Below are 23,242 nucleotides of genomic sequence, written 5' to 3' on the forward strand. Positions count from 1 at the left end.
CGAGATGGTATTGCATGTGTGTGTGTGAGTATTGTGTTTGTTAGTGTGCTTGTGATAAGTGTGTATTATTAAGCACACCTCTCTCCCTCAGCCTGTTTGAAGAGGAGGTTATGTCCTATGTGCCACCTCATGCCTTACTGCACCCCAGCTACTGCTCCTCCCCTCAGAGCTCCCCCGGTGAGAACACACACATGCAAAGCCGCGTGCGCACACACTTTCTCCTCTCATTTTCTCCTCATGCCTTTTCTTCCCATAGCTTTGCTTCTAATCCAAACTATCCATCCTAAGCAGGGCAAGATGGTGAGATAAAGCCTTGAGCCGTAAAAGTTGCTTAGCGCTCTCAATCAGTAAAGTGAAGTGTTTCATATGAACTAATTATATTCTAATGAAAGTTGGAATAATGAGAGACACAATTTTCTAATGAACTTATGTATTTTTTGTCTATTTTTCATCTTCCTCTTCCTCCTCTCGGCTCTTCCTTTTCTGCCCCCCTCTCAGGTACTCAGCGAGCTAATGCACGCGCCCCTGCCCCTTACAAACGTGACTTTGAGGCCAAACTGAGAAACTTCTATCGCAAGCTGGAGACGAAAGGCTATGGCCAGGGACCTGGGAAAGTCAAGTGAGTGCTGTTTGACGACGTATTTCAACAGGTTGAGAGAACAGCTAAATATCAGCCGTATACTGTATTGCTTAATCTTAACCTGTGTGTATGTGTGGTGTGCACGTTCGTGACTGTCTCTGTGTTTCTCCTTCCAGATTGATCATTCGTAGAGATCACCTATTGGAGGATGCCTTCAACCAGATAATGTGCTACTCCCGCAAAGACCTGCAGAGGAGTAAGCTTTACGTCAGCTTTGTGGGTGAGGAAGGGTGAGTGTTTAGGTATTTCATATATGCTACACATTTCCTTAAGTTTGCTCATATGCATCGGTTGTTATGTCAAGGTCGGATAGGTGGGTGCTTATATTTGTCCTTTGTTTTACAAGTGTGTTGGTGTCAAATGGAAATGTTTTTTTGCATTTCCCAACTCCCCCTGAGACACCTTCGGCGAGTGGGGTCACGGCCAGGGATCAGACATTATTGACGGTGACCCTGGAGCAATTAGGGCTGAGTGCCTTGCTCAAGGGCAGATTGACAGATCGCCTTGTCGGCTCTGGGATTCAAACCAACAACCTTTCCGTTACTGGCCCAACGCTCTAAACACTAGCCCACAGCTGTGTACGTTGTGTATATTTTCCATAATCTTAATATATGGTTTACAAAACTGTGTTGGGTGTCTAATAGGCTGGACTACAGTGGCCCCTCAAGGGAGTTCTTCTTCCTGGTGTCGAGGGAGCTGTTTAACCCTTACTACGGCCTGTTTGAGTACTCCGCCAACGACACCTACACTGTGCAGATCAGCCCCATGTCTGCCTTCGTGGACAACCATCACGAGTGGTGAGTGACAAGTTTACATTACAATGATATGGATGGTGAGTGGGTGGACGGATATAGGAAGACAGACAGACATGCTGGACAGACCTACTGTAGATAAAATAAAGAACAAAGTCACAAAAACCCATAACATCTGACTTGTCATCATAAACATACTGTACTGCACACCTAGCAGTGATGTTGCTCTGTGTTCCAGGTTTCGTTTCAGTGGGCGTATCCTGGGCCTGGCTCTGATCCACCAGTATCTGCTGGATGCCTTCTTTACCCGCCCCTTCTACAAGGGCCTGCTGCGCATGTGAGTGTCTCAATCAGGCCCTCAGCCAGCAGCTGGCTAGGGCTCCTATTGTCATGAACATTGCATTGTTAATAGGTTTTGGAAACACAACCACCATGTCAAATAGCCAGTTATGCTTTAACGTAAAATATTTTATACAAAACTACTGACCTGGTGGAAGCTGAACCGACAGAAGTTGATTAAATGGATTTGGCTTTAATTATTCAGTTACCATGCTTTTATTAAGTGGTTGATATACACTCTGGATAAGCACATTCTAAATGACTGAAATGTAAATGTGAGACTTAATCGTTGTAGAGTTAGGAGTTAAATCTTCGACCTCTATTTACCCTTGTTCTCCTCTTGTTGACCTTTGACCCCTGCAGCCCGTGTGACCTGAGTGACCTGGAGTTCCTGGATGAGGAGTTTCACCAGAGTTTACAGTGGATGAAGGACAATGACATCGAGGACATGCTGGACCTCACCTTTACCGTCAACGAGGAGGTCTTTGGACAGGTGTGTGTATGCATGATTGTTTTAATGAATATATTGTGTGCATCTTCAACGGTTTTTAGACTAAATACACTGCCCTGCATTTGATATTTGACTGTTTGTTGCAATGTGTTGTACTTGTGGCTGAATCCTAACTTCTACTTAAGTCGCATTTTTACTTAGTCATGCATTGATGTCAATGGGAAGGTAGGATTCACCTAACTTGGCTAACATTCCACTCCTTGCCACTCCTGTCATTTGCCAAAGAGACTAGCCTGTCAGCAATCTCAAAGTGCAGCTTGATTTCCACCAGAGTTGCTCGTTGGTTGTTAAAAATAACACTTTCCATGACAATATGTGGAGCCTCGAAATTAGAATTATACATATGTCAGATCTTAATGTCACCCCTTTTGTCGCAGGAGGAAAATAATCCTTCGGCAGCAGGATTTGAATGAATCGCTTCTGGGGGCAGCTGGAAGCAGTGTTTGTAGGCTACAGTGGGTCTTGTGGGAATTCATGTATTTTGTAAGGGGTAGATGTATTTTTCATTAGGGGTAAAACAGTTATTGTTTTATTATATTAATTGTTTGTTTTATGTTCAAGGAAAGCAATAGGTTGAATAAATTATTGGTTGCCTGTGTGGGCTAGCAGTTATAGCCACTGACCCCGGCACACATATGCCAGAGTTGGCATGGTTTAGAATCCGGCCCGTTGCCCTTTGAATTTTTGGAGGAACTAGTACTTTTCTAGTTACTCTCTGTGGGCTGTACTTATACTCATACCCAAGTAATTTCTGAAGGAAGTAACCTACTTTTTAATCCTTTACATTTTACCAAATCACTTCAGTTGCATAGATTTTAGTGGTGCAACGCATCACAAAACTCAGGGATCGGATCGCGGTTTTGAGTTACGGATCGGATCATTTTTCTGATCAGCAAAAAAAAGGGAGAAAAATTACATTTTACATTTACATTTAAGTCATTTAGCAGACGCTCTTATCCAGAGCGACTTACAAATTGGTGCATTCACCTTATGATATCCAGTGGAACAACCACTTTACAATAGTGCATCTAAATCTTTTAAGGGGGGGGGGGGGGTTAGAAGGATTACTTTATCCTATCCTAGGTATTCCTTAAAGAGGTGGGGTTTCAGGTGTCTCCGGAAGGTGGTGATTGACTCCGCTGTCCTGGCGTCGTGAGGGAGCTTGTTCCACCATTGGGGTGCCAGAGCAGCGAACAGTTTTGACTGGGCTGAGCGGGAACTGTGCTTCCTCAGAGGTAGGGGGGCCAGCAGGCCAGAGGTGGATGAACGCAGTGCCCTTGTTTGGGTGTAGGGCCTGATCAGAGCCTGAAGGTATGGAGGTGCCGTTCCCTTCATAGCTCCGTAGGCAATCACCATGGTCTTGTAGCGGATGCGAGCTTCAACTGGAAAAATATAACTTTGCTTTCCATGTATTACTTAAAGAACACTTAAAGCAAGGAACTTTTCAATGTTTAAATACAATTTTAAAATAAAAAAAGTAAAAAGAGAAAGCAAAGCAGACCTGAGCTTAACTTCAAATTATTTTTCAAAAAGATGAGGATGTCTGGGGATATGTTAGACCTCTTTGCAGTCACTATTTCCCCTGCCGTGGAGAACACCCTCTCGCTAGGAACTGAAGTGCCAGGTAGCGTCTTGCCATCATGGCAGTGTAAGGGTATTTACACTCATTGCTTTTCCACCATGCCAGTGAATCACCATCCACTGGAATGCCGCTTGCTGCCTTGTAGGATGCCACCTCCTCTTTGACGGTGTTGGAAAACGTCTTGACCCGTGTCCTTGCTCGCAAAGGCCCCCCCGAAAAGCTCCTTCATGGCCGAATTATTTTTGTGGAGGAGATGCCTCTGAGTATGCTCCTGTCGGTTCTGTGGCTTGACCCTGCAGAAAAAATTACTTGATCTATTAACAAAGTTGGAAATTGTTGCACCTCCGTTTGTAATTTTCTTCCCGCATGTTTTGCAAGTTGCAATCCGTTTTTTGTTGATACAGCGTAGTCTTTATATCCGAAAATAATAATTTTGGGGTATCATCTTTCCAAGGGCTCCATCTGAATTCACCCGCCAACGTTCGTCTGCACTGCCACGCAATTTTTTTCTCAGCTGGCACAATTTGATTGGCTGCTGTCCAATTCAAACTGTAATCTGTTAAATGAAGAGTTGATGCGCTGCACACTCTTTTTCATAGCATCATTTTTAATATCTGGGCTTGAGGAGGGTACCAAGTCAGATCGAGTCAAAAGGCTCAAGTCGAAGTTAAGTCACGAGTCATTGGTGTTAAAGTCAAAGTCGAGTTGCAAGTCATCATTTTTGTGACTCGAGTCTGACTCGAGTCCAAGTCATGTGACTCAAGTCCACACCTCTGCTGCCTGGTATGTCATCTGCTCGGCCTCCAACTGCAAGACACTACAAAGGGTAGTGCATACGGCCCAGTACATCACCGGGGCCAAGCTTCCTGCCATCCAGGACCTCTGTACCAGGCGGTGTCAGAGGAAGGCCCTGAAAAAGACTCCAGCCACCCTAGTCATAGACTGTTCTCCCTGCTACTGCATGGCAAGTAGTACTGGAGCGCCAAGTGTAGGTCCAAGAGGCTTCTAAGCAGCTTCTACACCCAAGCCATAAGACTCCTGAACAGCTATTAAATGGCTACCCAGGCTATTGGCATTGCCCCCATTTTACATTTACGTCATTTAGCAGACGCTCTTATCCAGAGCGACTTACAAATTGGTGCATTCACCTTATGATATCCAGTGGAACAACCACTTTACAATAGTACATCTATATCTTTTTTGGGGGGGAGGGTTAGAAGGATTACTTAATCCGATCTCAGGTATTCCTTAAAGAGGTGGGGTTTCAGGTGTCTCCGGAAGGTGGTGATTGACTCCGCTGTCCTGACGTCGTGAGGGAGCTTGTTCCAGCTTACGCTGCTGCTACTCTCATCTATACATAGCCACCTTTATAACTCTATGTACATGTAGGTAATTACCTCGACACTGGTGTTCCCTGCACATTGACACATTGACTCTGTACCGGTACCCCTTGTATATAACCCCGCTATTGTTATTTACTGCTGCTCTTTAATTATTTGTTATTCTAATCTCTTACTTTTTGGGGATTTTCTTAAAGCTGCATTGTCGGTTAAGGACTTGTAAGTAAGCATTTCACTGTTGTATTCGGCATTTTGTGACAAATATAATTTGATTCATATATCGTCGCTGTCAGGTGAAAACTACAAATTTGGTGATTTTCATTTTCAAATCAAAATCAAACTTTATTGGTCGCATACACATTTAGCATTTATATGTTATTGCGGGTGGAGCAAAATGATTGCGTTCCTGGCTCCAACAGTGCACTAATATCTAACAATGCACACATCTGAAAGTAAAAGAATGGAATTAAGAAATATTAGGACGAGCAACGTCTGAGCGTGAGTGCATGACAGTCAAAAGTTTGGACATACCTACTCATTCCAGGTTTTTTTATTTATGTTTACTATTTTCTACATTGTAGAATAATAGTGAAGACCTCAAAACTATGAAATAAAACATATGGAATCATGTAGTGACCAAAAAAGTCTTCAACAAATCAAAATACACTGTTCAAAAGATTGGGGTCACTTTGAAATGTCCTTGTTTTCCATGAAAACATACATGAAATGAGTTGCAAATATAGTCAAGATGTTGACAAGGCTATAAATAATGATTATTTCAATTAAAAATAATTATCTTTCAAACTTTTATTTTGTCAAAGAATCCTCCATTTGCAGCAATTACAGCCTTGCAGACCTTTGGCATTTTAGTTGTCAGTTTGTTGAGGTAATCTGAAGATATTTCACCCCATGTATCCTGAAGCACCTCCCACAAGTTGGATTGGCTTGATGGGCACTTTTTACGTACCATACGGTCTTCCCAAAATAGTTCTTGCATAGTTTGGAGCTGTGCTTTGTCATTGTCCTGTTGTAGGAGGAAATTGGCTCCTACAACAGTGTAGCCTTCCTTCAAGATCCCTTTTTTACCCTGTACAAATCTCCCACATTACCACCACCAAAGCAACCCCAGACCATAACATTGCCTCCACCACGCTTGACAGATGGCGTCAAGCACTCCTCCAGCATCTTCATTTTTTCTGTCTCACACAAATGTTCTTTGTGATCCGAACACCTTAATATTTTATTTTTATTGGCCAGTCTGAGATATGGCTTTTTCTTTGCAACTCTGCCTAGAAGGCCAGCATCCCGGAGTTGCCTTTTCACTGCTGACGTTTTGCGGGTACTATTTAATGAAGCTGCCAGTTGAGGACTTGTGAGGCATCTGTTTCTCAAACTTGACATTAATGTACTTGTCTTCTTGCTCAGTTGTGCACCAGGGCCTCCCACTCTTTCTATTCTGGCAAGAGCCAGTTTGCGCAGTTCTGTGAAGGGAGTAGTACACAGTGGTGTGCGAGATCTTCAGTTGCTTGGCAATTTCTCGCATGGAATAGCCTTCATTTCTCAGAACAAGAATAGACTGACGAGTTTCAGAAGAAAGGGCTTTGTTTCTGGCCATTTTGAGCCTGTAATCAAACCCACAAATGCTGATGCTCCTGATACTCAACTACTCTAAAGAAGGCCAGTTTGATTGCTTCTTTAATCAGCACAACAGTTTTCAGTTGTGCTAACAATTACAAAAGGGTTTTCTAAATGATCAGTTAGCCTTTTTAAAATGATTAACTTAGCTAACACGGTGCTACTGGAACGCAGGAGTGATGGTTGCTGATAATGGGCCTCTGTATGCCTATGTAGATATGCCATTAAAAATCAGCTGTTTCCAGCTACAATAGTCATTTAAAACATTATCAATGTCTACACTGTATTTCTGATCAATTTGATATTATTTTAATGGACATAAATGTGTTTTTCTTAACTATTTCTAAGTGACCTCAAACTTTTGAACAGTAGTGTATATTTGAGATTCTTCAAAGTTGCCACCCTTTCTCTCAACCAGCTTCATGAGGTAGTCACCTGGAATGCATTTCAGTTAACAGGTGTGCCTTGTTAAAAGTTAATTTGTGGAATTTGTTTCCTTAATGCGTTTGAGCCAATCAGTTGTGTTGTGACAAGGTAGGGGTGGCATACAGAAGATGGCCCTATTTGGTAAAAGATCAAGTCCATATTAGGGCAAGAACAGCTCAAATTTTACATTTAAAATTTAGTAGACGCTCTCATCAATGCATACATTTCATACATTTATTTTCCGTACTGGTCCCCCGTGGGAATTGAACCCACAACCCTGGTGTTGTAAACACCATGCTCTACCAACTGAGCCACGACAGTCCTTTACCTTAAGACACAAAGGTCAGTCAATCCGTAACATTTCAAGAACAAGAAAGTTTCTTCAAGTGCAGTCGCAAAAACCATCAAGCGCTATGATGAAACTGGCTCTCATGAGGACTGCCACAGGAATGGAAGACCCAGAGTTACCTCTGCTGCAGAGGATACGTTCAGTACAGTTACCAGCCTCAAATTGCAGCCCAAATAACTGCTTCACAAAGTTCAAGTAACAGACACATCAACTGTTCAGAGGAGACTGCGCGAATCAGGCCTTCATGGTTGAATTGCTGCAAAGAGATGGTTTGGGATGAGTTGGACCACAGAGTGACCGAAAAGCGGCCAACAAGTGCTCAGCACATTTTTTTATTTAACTAGGCAAGTCAGTTAAGTAATAATTCTTATTTTTCAATGACGGCCTCGGAACAGTGGGTTAACTGCCTTGTTCAGGGGCAGAACGACATTTTTAGCTTGTCAGCTCAGGGATTTGATCTTGCAACCTTTCCGTTAGAAGACCAACGCTCTAACCAGTAGGCTACCTGATTCAAGTGGGAACTGCTTCAAGACTGTTGGAAAAGCATTACAGGTGAAGCTGGTTGAGAGAATGCCAAGTGTGAAAAGCTGTCATCAAGGCGAAGGATGGCTACTTTGAAGAATCTAAAATATATTTTGATTTGTTTAACCCTTTTTTGGTTACTACATGATTCCATATGTTATTTCATACTTTTGATCGCTTTACTATTTTTCTACAATGTAGAAAATAGTACAAATAAAGACAACCGTGTGTGTGTGTGTGTGTGTGTGTGCGCGCAGTGCCTTCGGAAAGTATTCAGATCCCTTGACCTTTAACACATTTTGTTACGAGATGTTTTTACAACTTGATTAGAGCCCACCTGTGGTAAATTGATTGGACATGATTTGGAAAGGCACACACCTGTCTATTCAAAATTCCATAGTTGTCAGAGCAAAAACCAAGCCGTGAGGTTGAAGGAATTGTCCGTAGAGCTCCGAGACAGAATGGGATCGGCTTTGACTAGAATAAAGTATATACAAATGAATTGGGTAAAACAGTATGTAAACATTATTTAAAGTGACCAGTGTTCCATTAAAGTGACCAGTTCCATGACTATGTCTACTGAACAATAATATAAATGCAACATGTAAAATGTTGGTCCCATGTTTCATGAGCTGAAATAAAAGATCCCAGGAATGTTCCATACCCACAAAAAGCTTATTTCACTAAAATGTTGTGTACACATTTGTTTACTTCCCTGTCGGTGGGCATTTCTCAGTTTGCCAAGATAATCCATCCACCTGACAGGTGTGGCATACCAAGAAAATCTGATTTAAACTGCATGATCATTACACAGGTGCACCTTATGCTGGGGACAATAAAAGGCTTCTCTAAAATGTGTAGTTTTATCACACAACACAATGCCACATATGTCAAATTTTGAGGGAGTGTGCATTTGGTATGCTGACTGCAGGAATGTCCACCAGAGCTGTTGCTAGAGAATTTTATGTTACTTTCTCTACCATAAGCTGCCTCCAATGTCGTTTTAGAGAATGTGGCAGTGTGTCCAACTGGCCTCACAACCGCAGACCACGGACCGCAACATCTGGCTTCTTCACCTGTGGGATCATCTGAGACCAGCCACCCGGACAACTGATGAAACTGAAGAGTATTCCTTTTTGTAATAAAGCTCTTTGGTAGAGAAAAAAAAACACTGATTGGCTGTGCCTGGCTTCCAAGTGGGTGGGCCTATGCCCTCCCAGGCCCACCCATGGCTGCGCTCCTGCACAGTCGTGAAATCCATCGATTTAGGTTTTAATTTATTTCAATTGAAGGATTTCCTTATATGAACTGTATATCAGTAGAATTGTTGAAATTGTCGCCTGCAGCATTTATATTTCTGTTCAGTATACATAGGTCAGCAGCATGGTAGAGTAACGGGGTGGTAGCCATCTAGTGACTAAAGTTCAGGGCAGGGTACTAGGTGGGGGCCCTCTGGAGAGCCCTGCGGTTGCGGGTGGTGCAGTTGCCATACAAGGCAGTGATATAGCCCGACAGGATGCTCTCAGTGGTGCATCAATAAAAGTTTGTGGGTCTTATGGGCCAAGCCAAATTTCTTCTGCCTCCTGAGTTTGAAGAGGCACTGTTGCGACTTCTGTGTGGGTGGACCATTTCAGATTGTCAGTGATGTGTACGCCGAGGAACTTGAAGCTTTTCACCTTCTCCTCTGCGGCCCTGTCAATGTGGATGGCGGCGTGCTCACTCTGCTGTCTCCTGAAGTCCACGATCAGCTCCTTCACTTGGTTGATGTTGAGGGAGAGGTTATTTACCTGGCACAACAGTGGCCTAGTGGCTGCAAACTTGGTGATTGAGTTGGTGACCTGCGTGGCCATGCAGTCATGGGTGAACAGGGAGTACAGGAAGGGGCTGAGTACTCACCTTTGTGGGGCCCCAGTGTTGAGGATCAGTGTAGTGGAGGTGTTGTTGGCTACCTTCACCACCTGGGATTTGCTCGTCAGGAAGTCCAGGACTCAATTGCACAGGGCGGGGTTCAGACCCAGGGCACCAAGCTTAATGATGAGCTTGGAGGCTACTATGGTGTTGAAGGCTGAACTGTAGTCAATGAACAGAATTCTTATGTAGGTCTTCCTTTTGTCCAGATGGGATAGGGCAGTGTGCAGTACGATGGTGATTGCATCATCCGTGGAGCTATTGGGGCAGTATGTAAATTGAATTGGTATAGGGTGTCAGGTAAGGTGGAGGTGATATGATCCTTAACTAGCCTCTCAAAGCACTTCATAATGACAGAAGTGAGTGCTATTTTTGTACATTAATCGATACTATTTTATTGAAATCTGTATGAACAGAATTAATTCTGTTCATTTAATTCTGTATGAACGTTTCGCGACCCCTTGACCAACAATGAAATGTTTTCAAAATAGCTTGTCATCAAAACTCTTAAGTCCATTGGCTCTCATAGTTGTCCGTCAAACCCTGTACCACCTCCACGGCTCTTAAAGTGAAGCACACGTCTTCACTCCTGGAGGATATTTTTGTTTTGTAGATTCGTAGTCAGATGTGATCAGAGGCAAGTTGCACTTTAATTACCTTCTGCATTTTTTTATATCAAATATTTCTGGACTGCGATCATTATTTCGCAGATATAATTCTACTGTTGAAATTGTGTGTTGAAGGCAAATGCAAATCAAATGTCAAATCTGTTAATTATAGATAGAATTCAAGCTATATTAAATCAAATCCAGACATTAACTATTATTTTAGCAGGCAACACTAAATCACGCATTCAATAAGTTTGACAGATGTCGCAATAAAGAAGTTTTCAATGAGCCTCCAATGATGCGAAAAAATGTAATCTATACAATGAATTTACAGGACACCTGGAGATTATTATTCCCAACTACAAAACAATATTTATTGAAAGGCTATTATAGAAAGACTATTCAAGGTTTGACTACATTTTGCTTCTTGCAAAAATGCACACAAGTATTTACTGGTTATAAAATCCATGACATATCAAATCATTCACCTGTATTTCATGCTTAATTACATCAACAGAAAATACAATTAGCGACAGAATATGGAGAATGAACAGAGTACATCTTCAAGACCCAAAATGTATTAAATATTTAAATTAAAAATTAAAACCATTACAAATATAAACATAGAGGACAGAGAAAAGCCGACTTCCGATATAATTTGGGATGCTTTTAAGGCGTACATTAGGGGAATGATAATCTCATACTCTGCAAAAGTTAAATCTGAGTTAGAAATTCAAATGAAAGAGAAATTCAAGATGAAAGAGAAATAAATCACTATCTTAGAAAAAGCCCATAAAACATATTTACAAGGTAAAGAAGAAAATACTTTAAAAAAAAAAAACTTAAACAGGAATAAGATCTTTTACTTTTGAAGAGAGCCAACAACTACAACAACTACTAAGTTCAAATAAAGCACACTACCTAATGGCAAACCTCACAGCACTCGCAACGCAAATACACGCCAAACTAGTTATAATTTTAAAAGAAAGATACAAATGTGTTAATTAGAAACAAAGTGATTAACAATTATTTTAAAGTCGATATAAATCAGAATTTAACAACAGTTGGACTGATCCTACTGCCTTCTTAGACTCAAAAACCCTGAAGTAACTATCAGCAGACAAGAATCACTAAAAACGAAGTTCACCCAAAAATAAATATTAGACACTGTTAAAACATTACTGTGGAGAAAAGCAACAGGAATGCACAGCTTTCCCATATAATTCTATTTAACATTTTGGGACAAATTAGCAGTGGTAGAAAAAGTACCCAATTGTCATAGTTGAGTAAAATGATAGATACCTTTTTTAATAGAAAGTTACTCAAGTAAAAGTGGAAGTCACCCAGTCAAATGCTACTTGAGTAAAAGTATTTGGTTCTAAATATACTTCTGTATCAAAAGTAAAAAGTATAAGTCATTTCAAGTTACTTATATTAAGCAAAGCAGATGGTACCATTTTCTTGTTTTTAAAATGTACGTATAGCCAGGGGCACACCCCAACACACAGACATAATTTACAAAAGATGCATTTGTGTTTAGTAAGTCCGCCAGATCAGAGGCAGTAGGGATGACCAGGGATGTTCTCTTGATAAGTGTGTGAATTGGACAATTTTCCTGTCCTGTTAAGCATTCAAAATATTATGAGTACTTTTTGAATGTCATGGAAAATGTAGGGAGGTAAAAGTAATTTTATTTTCTTTAGGAATGTAGTAAAGTAAAATGAGGGAGATAAGTGTTTCCAGTTTCAGAGATTTTTGTAGTTCGTTCCAGTCATTGGCAGCAGAGAACTGGAAGGAGAGATGGCCAAAGGAGGAATTGGCTTTGGGGGTGACCAGAGAGATATACCTGCTGGAGCACGTGCTACAGGTGGGTGCTGCTATGGTGAGCGGAGATAAGGGGGGACTTTACCTAGCAGGATCTTGTAGATGACCTGGAGCCAGTGGGTTTGGCGACGAGTATGAAGCGAGGGCCAGCCAACGAGAGCGTACAGGTCGCAGTGGTGGGTAGTATATGGGGCTTTGGTGACAAAACGGATGGCACTGTGATAGACTGCACCCAGTTTATTGAGTAGGATATTGGAGGCTATTTTGTAAATGACATCGCCGACGTCGAGGATCGGTAGGATGGTCAGTTTTACGAGGGTATGTTTGGCAGCATGAGTGAAGGATGCTTTGTTGCAAAATAGGAAGCCAATTCTAGATTTAACTTTGGATTGGAGATGTGAGTCTGGAAGGAGAGCTTACAGTCTAACCAGACACCTAGGTATTTGTAGTTGTCCACATATTCTAAGTCAGAACCGTCCAGAGTAGTGATGCTGGACGGGCGGGCAGGTGCAGGCAGCGATCGGTTGAAGAGCATGTATTTAGTTTTACTTGTATTTAAGAGCAGTTGGAGAACACGGAAGGAGAGTTGTATGGCATTGAAGCTCGTCTGGAGGGTTGTTAACAGTGTCCAAAGAAGGCCCAGAAGTATGGTGTCGTCTGCGTAGAGGTGGATCAGAGACTCCCCAGCAGCAAGAGCAACATCATTGATGTCATTGACGTATACAGAGAAAAGAGTTGGCCCAAGAATTGAACCCTGTGGCACCCCCATAGAGACTTCCAGAGGCCCGGACAACAGGCCATCTGATTTGACACATTGAACTCTATCAGAGAAGTAGTTGCTGAACCAGGCGAGGCAATCATTTGAGAAACCAAGGCTATTGAGTCTGCGGATGTGGTTATTGACAGTCGAAAGCCTTGGCCAGGTCAATGAATACGGCAGCACAGTATTGTTTCTTATCGATGGCAGTTACGATATCATTTAGGACCTTGAGCGTGGCTGAGGTGCACTCATTACCAGCTCTGAAACCAGATTGCATAGCGGAGAAGGTGCGGTGGGATTCGAAATGGTCGGTAATCTGTTTGTTGACTTGGCTTTCGAAGACCTTAGAAAGGCAGGGTAGGATAGATATAGGTCTGTAGCAGTTTGGGTCAAGAGTGTCCCCTCCTTTGAAGAGGGGGATGACAGCAGCTGCTTTCCAATCTTTGGGAATCTCAGACGACACGAGAGGTTGATTCTGCTTTGAAAGTTGATAAACCTGAATGTAACCCCACTTTTGAGAAAATGGTCCTTGAATGTTTTGGTACTCCTACTGGAGAGCTCTTCTTTGTCTACACTCATTAAGAATCGTTCACACCCTCTTAAGCCTTAGCCCCACCCATCTATTTAAGGATTCACATGTGAGGCCATGTGCTAAAGAGAGTGAGTAGTTTATTTGTCACATGCACAGGATACAGAAGGTGTAAACGTTACAGTGAAATGGTTACTTGTATATTTGCATAGTAGCAATATCAGAAACAGAAAGTGTCCTGATAAAAATATTGTATAATTATTAGATTATAACACACTTGTCTAAATTGATGTGTCATGTGAAAGAAATGCTATAAACACCACCCCCAGCCAGCCACATCTAGCTAAGTGGATGGGTCACTATTGTCTAGACATGTACACATGTTCATGAAATACAATAGATGGCTGTAATCACCCCCAGCCACACCTGACTTGATTTTTTATTTTACTCGGCAAGTCAGTTAAGAACAAATTCTTATTTTCAATGACAGCCTAGGAACAGTGGGTTAACTGCCTTGTTCAGGGGAAGTACGACAGATTTTTACCTTGTCAGCTCGGAATCAAACTTGCAACCTTTCGGTTACTAGTCCAACGCTCTAACCACTAGGCTACCCTGCCGCCCCTGGGTCACGTAATCATCTGTGAAGTGGAATCTTTTGTTTAGACATTTAGGTAGCTAGCTAGCTAGCAATGAACCATCATAATCCCAACTCATACTATAACCACCAATACAAACTGATTGTCCTAGTTGTAGTATGAATCTGCAAGTAGCTAAAGCTAACCAACTAGGTTCAATGTTAGCTAGCTAACATTAGGCTATAATTAGCAATGCAAATGGATTTCTGATTTTAATATTACTACACTGATAATACACGTAACGTTAGCTAGCGAGGCAGCAAGCTAATATTGCTAGCTAGCGAACAGTACTGTCACGGTTGTCGTAGGGTAAAGTGGACCAAGACGCAGCGGGGAAATGTGCACTCATCTTCTTTTTATTAAATGGATAAGAAGGTGAACCAAAACAACACGTACACAAAAAAAACACAACGACTAATAACAGGCCGGTAAGGCACAAAGCTATACACAGCACAATCTCCCACAAATACTAAAACAAACACATACCTATTTATAGAACCCTCAATCAGAAGCAACGAGAAAACACCTGCCTCCAATTGAGGGTTCAACCCCCAATAAACTAAACATAGAAATACAAAGAACTAGACTAAACACAGAACAGTGCCCAACACCCCGGAATAATAAATCAAACACACCACTAAACACACAACCACCCCGAACCACATAAAACAAATACCCCCTGCCACGTCCTGACCAAACTACAATAACAAATAACCCCTATTACTGGTCAGGACGTGACAAGTACACTTTAACTTGCAATGAAAATGACTTTCTGACAAAATTAGAAACGTATAATATCTGAAAATGTAGCTAGACTCTTACCCGTATACATGGATCAATGATCCATGGCAGACTGGAACCATTTAACTCTGTTTTGTGTCAAGTATCTCCAGTTCACACTGACTGTGGCGTGTGCTGACAGTAGCCCATGACAACTTTTTCCAACAGATCTGTTGATAGCGCCTGCTAAATTCAGGGCATGAATGTTGTTGAGAAAAGTAGCAACATTTTTGTAGTTCTCAATGGCTAACGTTATATCTTTAAAAAGCGGCACGGTAGAAAGGACTTTCAACACATACTGACCAGCTCATGTTATAGACAGAAGTATGCTACATGGCAGACCAATCCAAACTCATCTCCCGGGAAGGTTCCTGGCTAAACCAACTAGGCTCATAATTTAACAATTTTATTCGTATTTACAGATGGATTACAACTTTGTTATTAAGGTACATGAAAGTTCACATGTTCCAGAAGGCATTTCTGCCCAAAAATGAATTTTGTTTAAAATGTTAAAATGCCTCTTCTGTGAAGTAGTGACGTGCGACATATGCCTAGCTTCCTGAAACGGGTCACAAATGACAAGACACGTCACGCAATTCAGTACTTCCTAGTTCCAAATATCAAACAGTTATTTCAGTTATTAAAATCAGAAAAATCTGGAGCGTCCCCTGCTGATTACAGACCCATGGGTTTAATAAATTGCGACAAAATAATAACCAAGCTCATAACCAATAGAATGGCAAAGGTCTTACCAGACTTGATACAGTTCAATCACAGGGTTTATTAAAAATAGACACTTACAAACAAGTACAAGAACATGTTTCAGTCTAATGCATTATGCAAAAAAACAAGATATATATGTATCAATAATGGCTGTTGATGCCGAAAGGCTTTCAATCATCTTGAATGGCCTTTTCTATTCAAAACTCTGGAAGCCTTTACCTTTCCAGCTGAAATAATACATTTGACAAAAATATTATTTAAATATCCTAAAGCAAAAATATACACAAATAATACATTATATGATGATGAAATTGCTTTAGAAAGCGGCAAAAGACCGGGATGTCCACTCTTCCCCCTCATGTTTGCAATAGCAATTGAACCGCTTCCTAAAATAATTAGACAGTAGAGATTGTTAAATATAAACTAAACTTATTTGCAGATCTCCTGATATACCTAACCAATATTGAAAATTCAATGCCCCCCTTGCAAAACATATTTTCAGAATACAAAAATCTCAGAAGATAAAATTAACGTGGAAAAACTGAAATAATGGCAATAGGAAAAATAAATAACTAATCTACAGCCGGTGGAGACCCCCAGCCAGGTAGTGGCAATGCTGGCAAAATGGGGATGGGGTCACTCTCGGACAATCAGAGAGGGGGCAAATTATTGTGGCCCTGGTGGCACAAATTAATCAAAAGTTCTGACTGCTAAGAGATGCTTGGGGAAATTGGGGGCCAGCGTGTGTGTGTGTGTGTGTGTGTGTGTGTGTGTGTGTGTGTGTGTGTGTGTGTGTGTGTGTGTGTGTGTGTGTGTGTGTGTGTGTGTGTGTGTGTGTGTGTGTGTGTGTGTGTGTGTGTGTGTGTGTGTGTGTGTGTGTGTGTGTGTGTGTGTGTGTGTGTGTGTGTGTGTGTGTGTGTTTCAGAGGAAAGAGGTGTATCTGAGCTCCATCAGCTAGGACTTTACATTGGTTAAGCAAATCTCCCCGTTCTAGCTCAGTTTTGCATGAATTCTCAACCAGCTACAGTGGCTTGCGAAAGTATTCACCCCCCGTAGCATTTTGTTGCCTTACAACCTGGAATTAAAATAGATTTGGGGGGGGGTAGTATCATTTGATTTACACAACATGCCTACCACTTTGAAGATGCAAAATATTTTTTCCTGTGAAACAAACAAGAAAAAAGACACAAAAAAACAGAACTTGAATGTACATACCTATTCACACCACCCCCCCCCCCCTCCCAAAACTGCTCCAGCTCCTTCAAGTTGGATGGGTTCCACTGGTGTACAGCAATCTTTAAGTCATACCACAGATTGTCAATTGGATTGAAGTCTGGGCTTTGACTAGGCCATTCCAAGACATTTAAATGTTTCCCCTTCAACCACTCGAGTGTTGCTTTAGCAGTATGCTTAAGGTCATTGTCCTGCTGGAAGGTGAACCTCCGTCCCAGTCTCAAATCTTTGGAAGACTGAAACAGGTTTCCCTCAAGAATTTCCCTATATTTAATGCCATCCAGCATTCCTTCAATTCTGACAAGTTTCCGAGTCCCTGCCGATGAAAAACATCCCCACAGCATGATGCTGCCACCACCATGCTTCACTGTGGGGATGGAGTTCTCAGGGTGATGCGAGATGTTGGGTTTGTGCCAGACATAGCGTTTTCCTTTATGGCTTTAAAGCTCAATTTTAGTCTCATCTGACCAGAGTACCTTCTTCAGTATGTTTGGGGAGTCTCCCACATGTCTTTTGGCGAACACCAAACCACTTAAGTAATGGCTTTTTTTCTGGCCACTCTTCCGTAAAGCCCAGCTCTGTGGAGTGTATGGCTTAAAGTGGTCCTATGGACAGATACTCCAATCTCCGCTTGGGAGCTTTGCAGCTCCTTCATGGTTATCTTTGGTCTCTTTGTTGCCTCTCTGATTAACGCTCTCCTTGCCTGGTCCGTGAGTTTGGCAAGTTTGTTGTGGTGCCATATTATTTCCTTTAATGGTGCTCCGTTCAAAGTTTCAGATATTTATTTATAACCCAACCCTGATCTGTACTTCTCCACAACTTTGTCCCTGACCTGTTTGGAGAGCTCTTTGATCTTCATGGTGCTGCCTGCTTGGTGGTGCCCCTTGCTTAGTGGTGTTGCAGACTCTGGGGCCTTTCAGAACAGGTGCATATATACTGAGATCATGTGACGGATCATGGGACACTTACAGTTGAAGTCGGATGTTTACATACACTTAGTTTGGAGTCATTAACCTCTGGATGGGCTCCGTCCCGTATCCTATCGCCATTTGCATAACAACATTTATTTTATTTTTTTTCAAATATAGGACTATTTTATATCGTTTTATAGATACACCTCTCCTGAATCGAACCACGTTGTCCGATTTCAAAAAGGCTTTACAGCAAAAGCAAAACATTAGATTATGTTAGAGGAGTATATCGTAAAAGTAGCCACATAGCCATTTTCCGACCAACCACATGCATCACAAATAACCAAAAAACAGCTAAATTCAGCACTAACCTTTGACAATCTTCATCAGATGACACTCCTAGGACATCATGTTACACAATACATGCATTCTTTTGTTCGATAAAGTTCATATTTATATATAAAAACAGCATTTTACATCGGCGCGTGACGTTGACTAACTATTTTCCCTCAAATGCATCCGGTGAAACAGCGCTACAATTTACTAAATTACTATTCAAAAACATTTTTAAAATGTAATATTGTCATTCTAAGATTTATAGATTAGCATCTCTTGAAAGCACCTGCAATGCCAGATTTAAAATTTACTTTACTGGGTAATCACACTTTGCGATAAAAGGGGATGCGATACTCAGAAAAATAGGCTAGCAATACAGGTCAGCGCCATCTTGGAACAATCGCATATCAAATCTAGTCTTGTATACTATTGTCAATAATCCCTTACCTTTGATTATCTTCATCAGAAGGCACTTCCAGGCATCCCAGGTCCACAACAAATGTATTTTCGTTCGAAAAAGTTAATCCTTTATGTCTTCTTGTTAGCGCGTTCTGAAGGCTGCACCAAAAGTACCGTCGTGTGCGGGACTCCTCTCTTACCAAAATTGATTTTTTTTTTATTTAAGTTCGTTCAAACATGTCAAACGTTGTATAACATAAATCTTTAGGGCCTTTTTCAACCAGAGCTACAATAACATTCAAGGGGGACGATTGCATTGTCTTGCAAAACGTTTCGAAAGGGGAGGGTAGCCAGGGGCGCCGGCGTCATAATGGTGATGGCCCTCCCCATGTGACCACGTTCCACAGACTCTCATTCTGTCAGTTTTAACAGTAGAAGGCTCAAACCACTTTGTAAAGACTGGGGACATCTAGTGGAAGCAATAGGAAGTGCTCAATGAACCATAGCTCACGGTGTGATTTATAGGCAAAGTGATGAAGTTGAGTCCGCAATTCAGAATTCCACATCCTGTTACGATCTGTCTCGGGGTTTTGACTGCCATATGAGTTCTGTTATACGCACAGACACCATTCAAACAGTTTTAGAAACTTTAGGGTGTTTTCTATCCACAAGTATTAATTATATGCATATCCTAGCTTCTGAGTCTGAGTAGGAGGCCGTTTAAAATGGGCACACATTTTTTTCAAAAATCGCTGAAGCGCCCCCTATCCTAGGCGACCGTCAAGAGGTTAACTCGTTTTTCAACCACTCATAAATGTATTGTTAACAAACTATAGTTTTGGCAAGTCGGTTAGGGGACCTCAGCCTGAGTGACCGAAATATATTATTTTGATGGCAGGTCAAATGCTCATTTTCAAGAATCACAAGGCTCATTTAAATTTCTTGAAACAACAGGAAAATTCGCAGTGACAAGAGTAATCAAGTTAACATCCAACATCTGTATAAAAGTTTTAAAAAAACATTTAGCTAGGCAAGTTGTTGTATAATATGTTTTGTGGTTGGAATTGCAGTATGTATTTAGTTTGAGAATTTAGATGTGAGCTAACAACTTTTGACAGACTGGTTTTTCTCTGGACAACTAAAATTGGTTGCTAGCCAACAGACATGTGGAGAACAAAGAGTGATAGAGTTCCAATATTTGCATAACCTTTGTGATTGGAGGATAGCTATGAGGGTTTTCAAGTCAGGATCAAATCCTCTGATCTCCTCGCTCATTAATGATAGAATGTTCATATTGGAAGATTGAAGAAAGGCCAGTCTCTTTGGCAAATGACAGAAGCGTCAAGAAGTGGAATGCTAGCTAAAAAGACTGGTACCCAGATTAGGTTTCACCCCATATTGTTTATCAATCTCTACGGCCTTTTAGATCACAGAGAGAGAGCTGAAGCCAGGCGGGGCAGGTATTCCAGTGTCAGAGAAGAATAAGAAGGAGTACATCGAGCGTATGGTTAAGTGGCGCATCGAAAGGGGTGTGGCTCAGCAGACGGAGAGCCTGGTGCGAGGCTTCTATGAGGTAGGGCCCCGTGTTTTGTGCAATCTTATGACATGAAGTGAGCTCCAAAAAGTATTGGGACAGTGACACATTTTTTGTTGTTTTAGCTCTGTACTCCAGCACTTTGGATTTGAAATGATGCAATGATTATGAAGTTAAAGTGCAGACTGTTACAGCTGCACAAATATACCCCCAAGACATGTTAACCTCTCACCATTACAGTAACAGGGGAGGTTAGCATTTTTGGGGGGGGGGTATGATATTCGTGTGTCTAACTTTCTCACTCATTATTACTCAGAATTCATTCATGGTTATCCGTAATCATGGTAGCATCCACATTAATGTAGAGGTGTTTAGAAACATGTACTATTCTTATTTACAATAAAAGTGACTCTAAAATGACAATGCATTATTTACCGTTGGGCGCAAGATAATCTGAAACACAACCAAAAGAAACAGCAAATCCAAACAAATTTGTAAGGTCACAAGCTTGATTGCGGACTATGAATATGGGACCAAATACTTAACTTTTGACTACTGTAATACATATATAAGTGAATTTGTCACAATGCCTTTGGTCCCCTAAAATGGGGGGGACTATGTACAAGAAGTGCTGTAATTTCTAAACGGTTCAAAATGGATGAGAATACAGTCAAATTGAAGCTGACAGTCTGCACTTCATAGTCATTGTATCATTTCAAATCTAAAGTGCTGGAGTACAGAGCCAAAACAAAAGAATTGTCACTGTCCCAATACTTTTGGAGCTCACTGTAGCATGATTTTTATCCTGTATTTTAAGCCTTATCCTGTAATTTGTTGCACCAAAAATGAAAGCAATTGTCTGAGGATGGTGCTGGACCATTTGAAATAAAAAGAGAAGGGGACAGTTTGATGAAAAAGCTTTAAATAAAGGTTCAAATCTAGGTCATGTGACATGATTGTACAAAACACAGGGCCCTATGACATCACACACACCAATAATGGTCCGTCATTCTGATATGTATTGGTCAAGTGGTATTGTATCTGCAATAGATATTGATGCACCGTTACATTGTGATACAGTATGTATTGGTTAGCTGGTAATGTACAGTATGTGTATTGTGTAATAGATAATGATGCAGCAGGTGTAATAGATAATGATGCAGCAGGTGGTAATGTATCTTAAATAGATATAATTAAATGGATAATCATGCAGGCCATTAACATTCCATGTGGTTACTCTAAATGTATTAGGGGTGTATCAGTATTGCAATATGTATTGGCCAGGTGGGAATGTCTCTCTAATAGATAATACGTTAGTATTGTGACGTGTATTGGTTAGGTGGTGGACGTGCGGCTGGTATCTGTGTTTGATGCCCGGGAGCTGGAGCTGGTGATCGCTGGCACTGCAGAGATCGACCTGGCAGACTGGAGGAACAACACAGAGTACAGAGGAGGTAGAGACGGGAGCAGTGGTGGACAGTCAGACGGTGTGGGGGCATGCTTTTGCTCCAGCCAAGTAGTAACACCCATAATTCTACTAATCATCTAATCTTAGTCTTCAAAGATTAGATCATAACTTTGATTAGTGGAATCAGGTGTTACTGCTTGGCCCCGCACAACCCACCCAGTTTACAAAGAAGTGTAGGGGCAACACTTTTGACTGGACATGAAAGTTACAGATACTTTTAAGAACAAAAGGCTTTTTTGATCTACGGCTGACCGAAATGCCTTCCATCTTTCTCCCCAGGGTACCATGACAACCACATAGTAATCCGCTGGTTCTGGGCGGCAGTGGAGAGGTTCAACAATGAGCAGAAATTGAGACTGCTGCAGGTACTACTTTTCAGGGGAAACTCCAACAGAGTTTGATACTTAGGAAAGGCTGAGCTCCCCAGTCTTAACTTGCAATAGCTCTTTATTTTACAGCCCTGTTACCACTGGTATTTATTTGGTATTGAATGTGAAATGACTTGCTTAAAATTGATACGTCCTGGTACAATTACTATCCTAGTGACGAGAAGTCATTTCTGTGCAACATGTGTATATAATTGCCCTTTTTTACAAGTATTTTGTATGTAAATACCTGCTTATTATTTATTTAACCTTTTATTTAATTAGGCAAGTCAGTTAAGAGCAAATTCTTATTTACAATCACCGCCTACCCCGGCCAAACCCTAACCCGGACGATGCTGGGCAAATTGTGCACCGCCCTATGGGACTCACAATCACGGCCGGTTGTGATACAGCCTGGAATTGAACCAAGGTCTGTAGTGACGCCTCTAGCACTGAGATGCAGTGCCTTAGACCCCTGCGCCACTCGGGAGCCCATATTCGGTGCTGTAAAAATAAAGTGTCACCTAAATTAGATAGTTGACATTGTGTATTTCTCCTTAGTTTGTGACAGGCACCTCCAGTATTCCCTATGAGGGCTTTGCCTCCCTCAGAGGTAGCAATGGACCACGCAGGTTCTGTGTGGAGAAGTGGGGCAAAATCACCTCCTTGCCCAGGTACAGTACGTCTGTCTGTCTGTCCTGTCTGTCTGTCTGTCTGTCTGTCTGTCTGTCTGTCTGTCTGTCTGTCTGTCTGTCTGTCTGTCTGTCTGTCTGTCTGTCTGTCTGTCTGTCTGTCTGTCTGTCTGTCTTCTAAATTTTCTGCTTCTGTCACTATCTTGTGTTTACTGTAGGTTTGTGTGTATGTGATGTGTGTGTGCACATCAGTGGAAGCTCCTCAGAGGAGGAAAAGGAGGACCATCCTTCTCAGTGAATTGAATATACACTGCTCAAAAAAATAAAGGGAACACCTAAACAACACATCTTAGATCTGAATGAAATAAATAATCTTATTAAATACTTTTTTCTTTACATAGTTGAATGTGCTGACAACAAAATCACAAAAAAATAATCAATGGAAATCCAATTTATCAACCCATGGAGGTCTGGATTTGGAGTCACACTCAAAATTAAAGT

The 23,242-nt window shown here is 41.5% G+C and overlaps 1 protein-coding gene across 1 annotated transcript in view; it reads left to right on the forward strand.

Annotated features, from left to right (window-relative positions):
- The window catches only part of LOC106586107 (E3 ubiquitin-protein ligase HECW2), a 73,631-nt gene that overhangs the window by 39,860 nt on the left and 10,529 nt on the right, over nucleotides 1–23,242 (forward strand). The window contains exons 20-29 of the mRNA XM_082968864.1: nucleotides 92–177; nucleotides 499–619; nucleotides 757–870; nucleotides 1,285–1,437; nucleotides 1,631–1,729; nucleotides 2,095–2,224; nucleotides 20,169–20,315; nucleotides 21,616–21,730; nucleotides 22,024–22,109; nucleotides 22,671–22,783. Coding sequence (XP_082824990.1) covers nucleotides 92–177; nucleotides 499–619; nucleotides 757–870; nucleotides 1,285–1,437; nucleotides 1,631–1,729; nucleotides 2,095–2,224; nucleotides 20,169–20,315; nucleotides 21,616–21,730; nucleotides 22,024–22,109; nucleotides 22,671–22,783 — 1,164 coding nt within the window. The remainder of the gene's footprint in view (nucleotides 1–91; nucleotides 178–498; nucleotides 620–756; nucleotides 871–1,284; nucleotides 1,438–1,630; nucleotides 1,730–2,094; nucleotides 2,225–20,168; nucleotides 20,316–21,615; nucleotides 21,731–22,023; nucleotides 22,110–22,670; nucleotides 22,784–23,242) is intronic.

The sequence above is a fragment of the Salmo salar genome, chromosome 25, assembly GCF_965601325.2.
Source record: "Salmo salar chromosome 25, fSalSal1, whole genome shotgun sequence".
In the NCBI taxonomy this organism is placed as follows: Eukaryota; Metazoa; Chordata; class Actinopteri; order Salmoniformes; family Salmonidae; genus Salmo; species Salmo salar.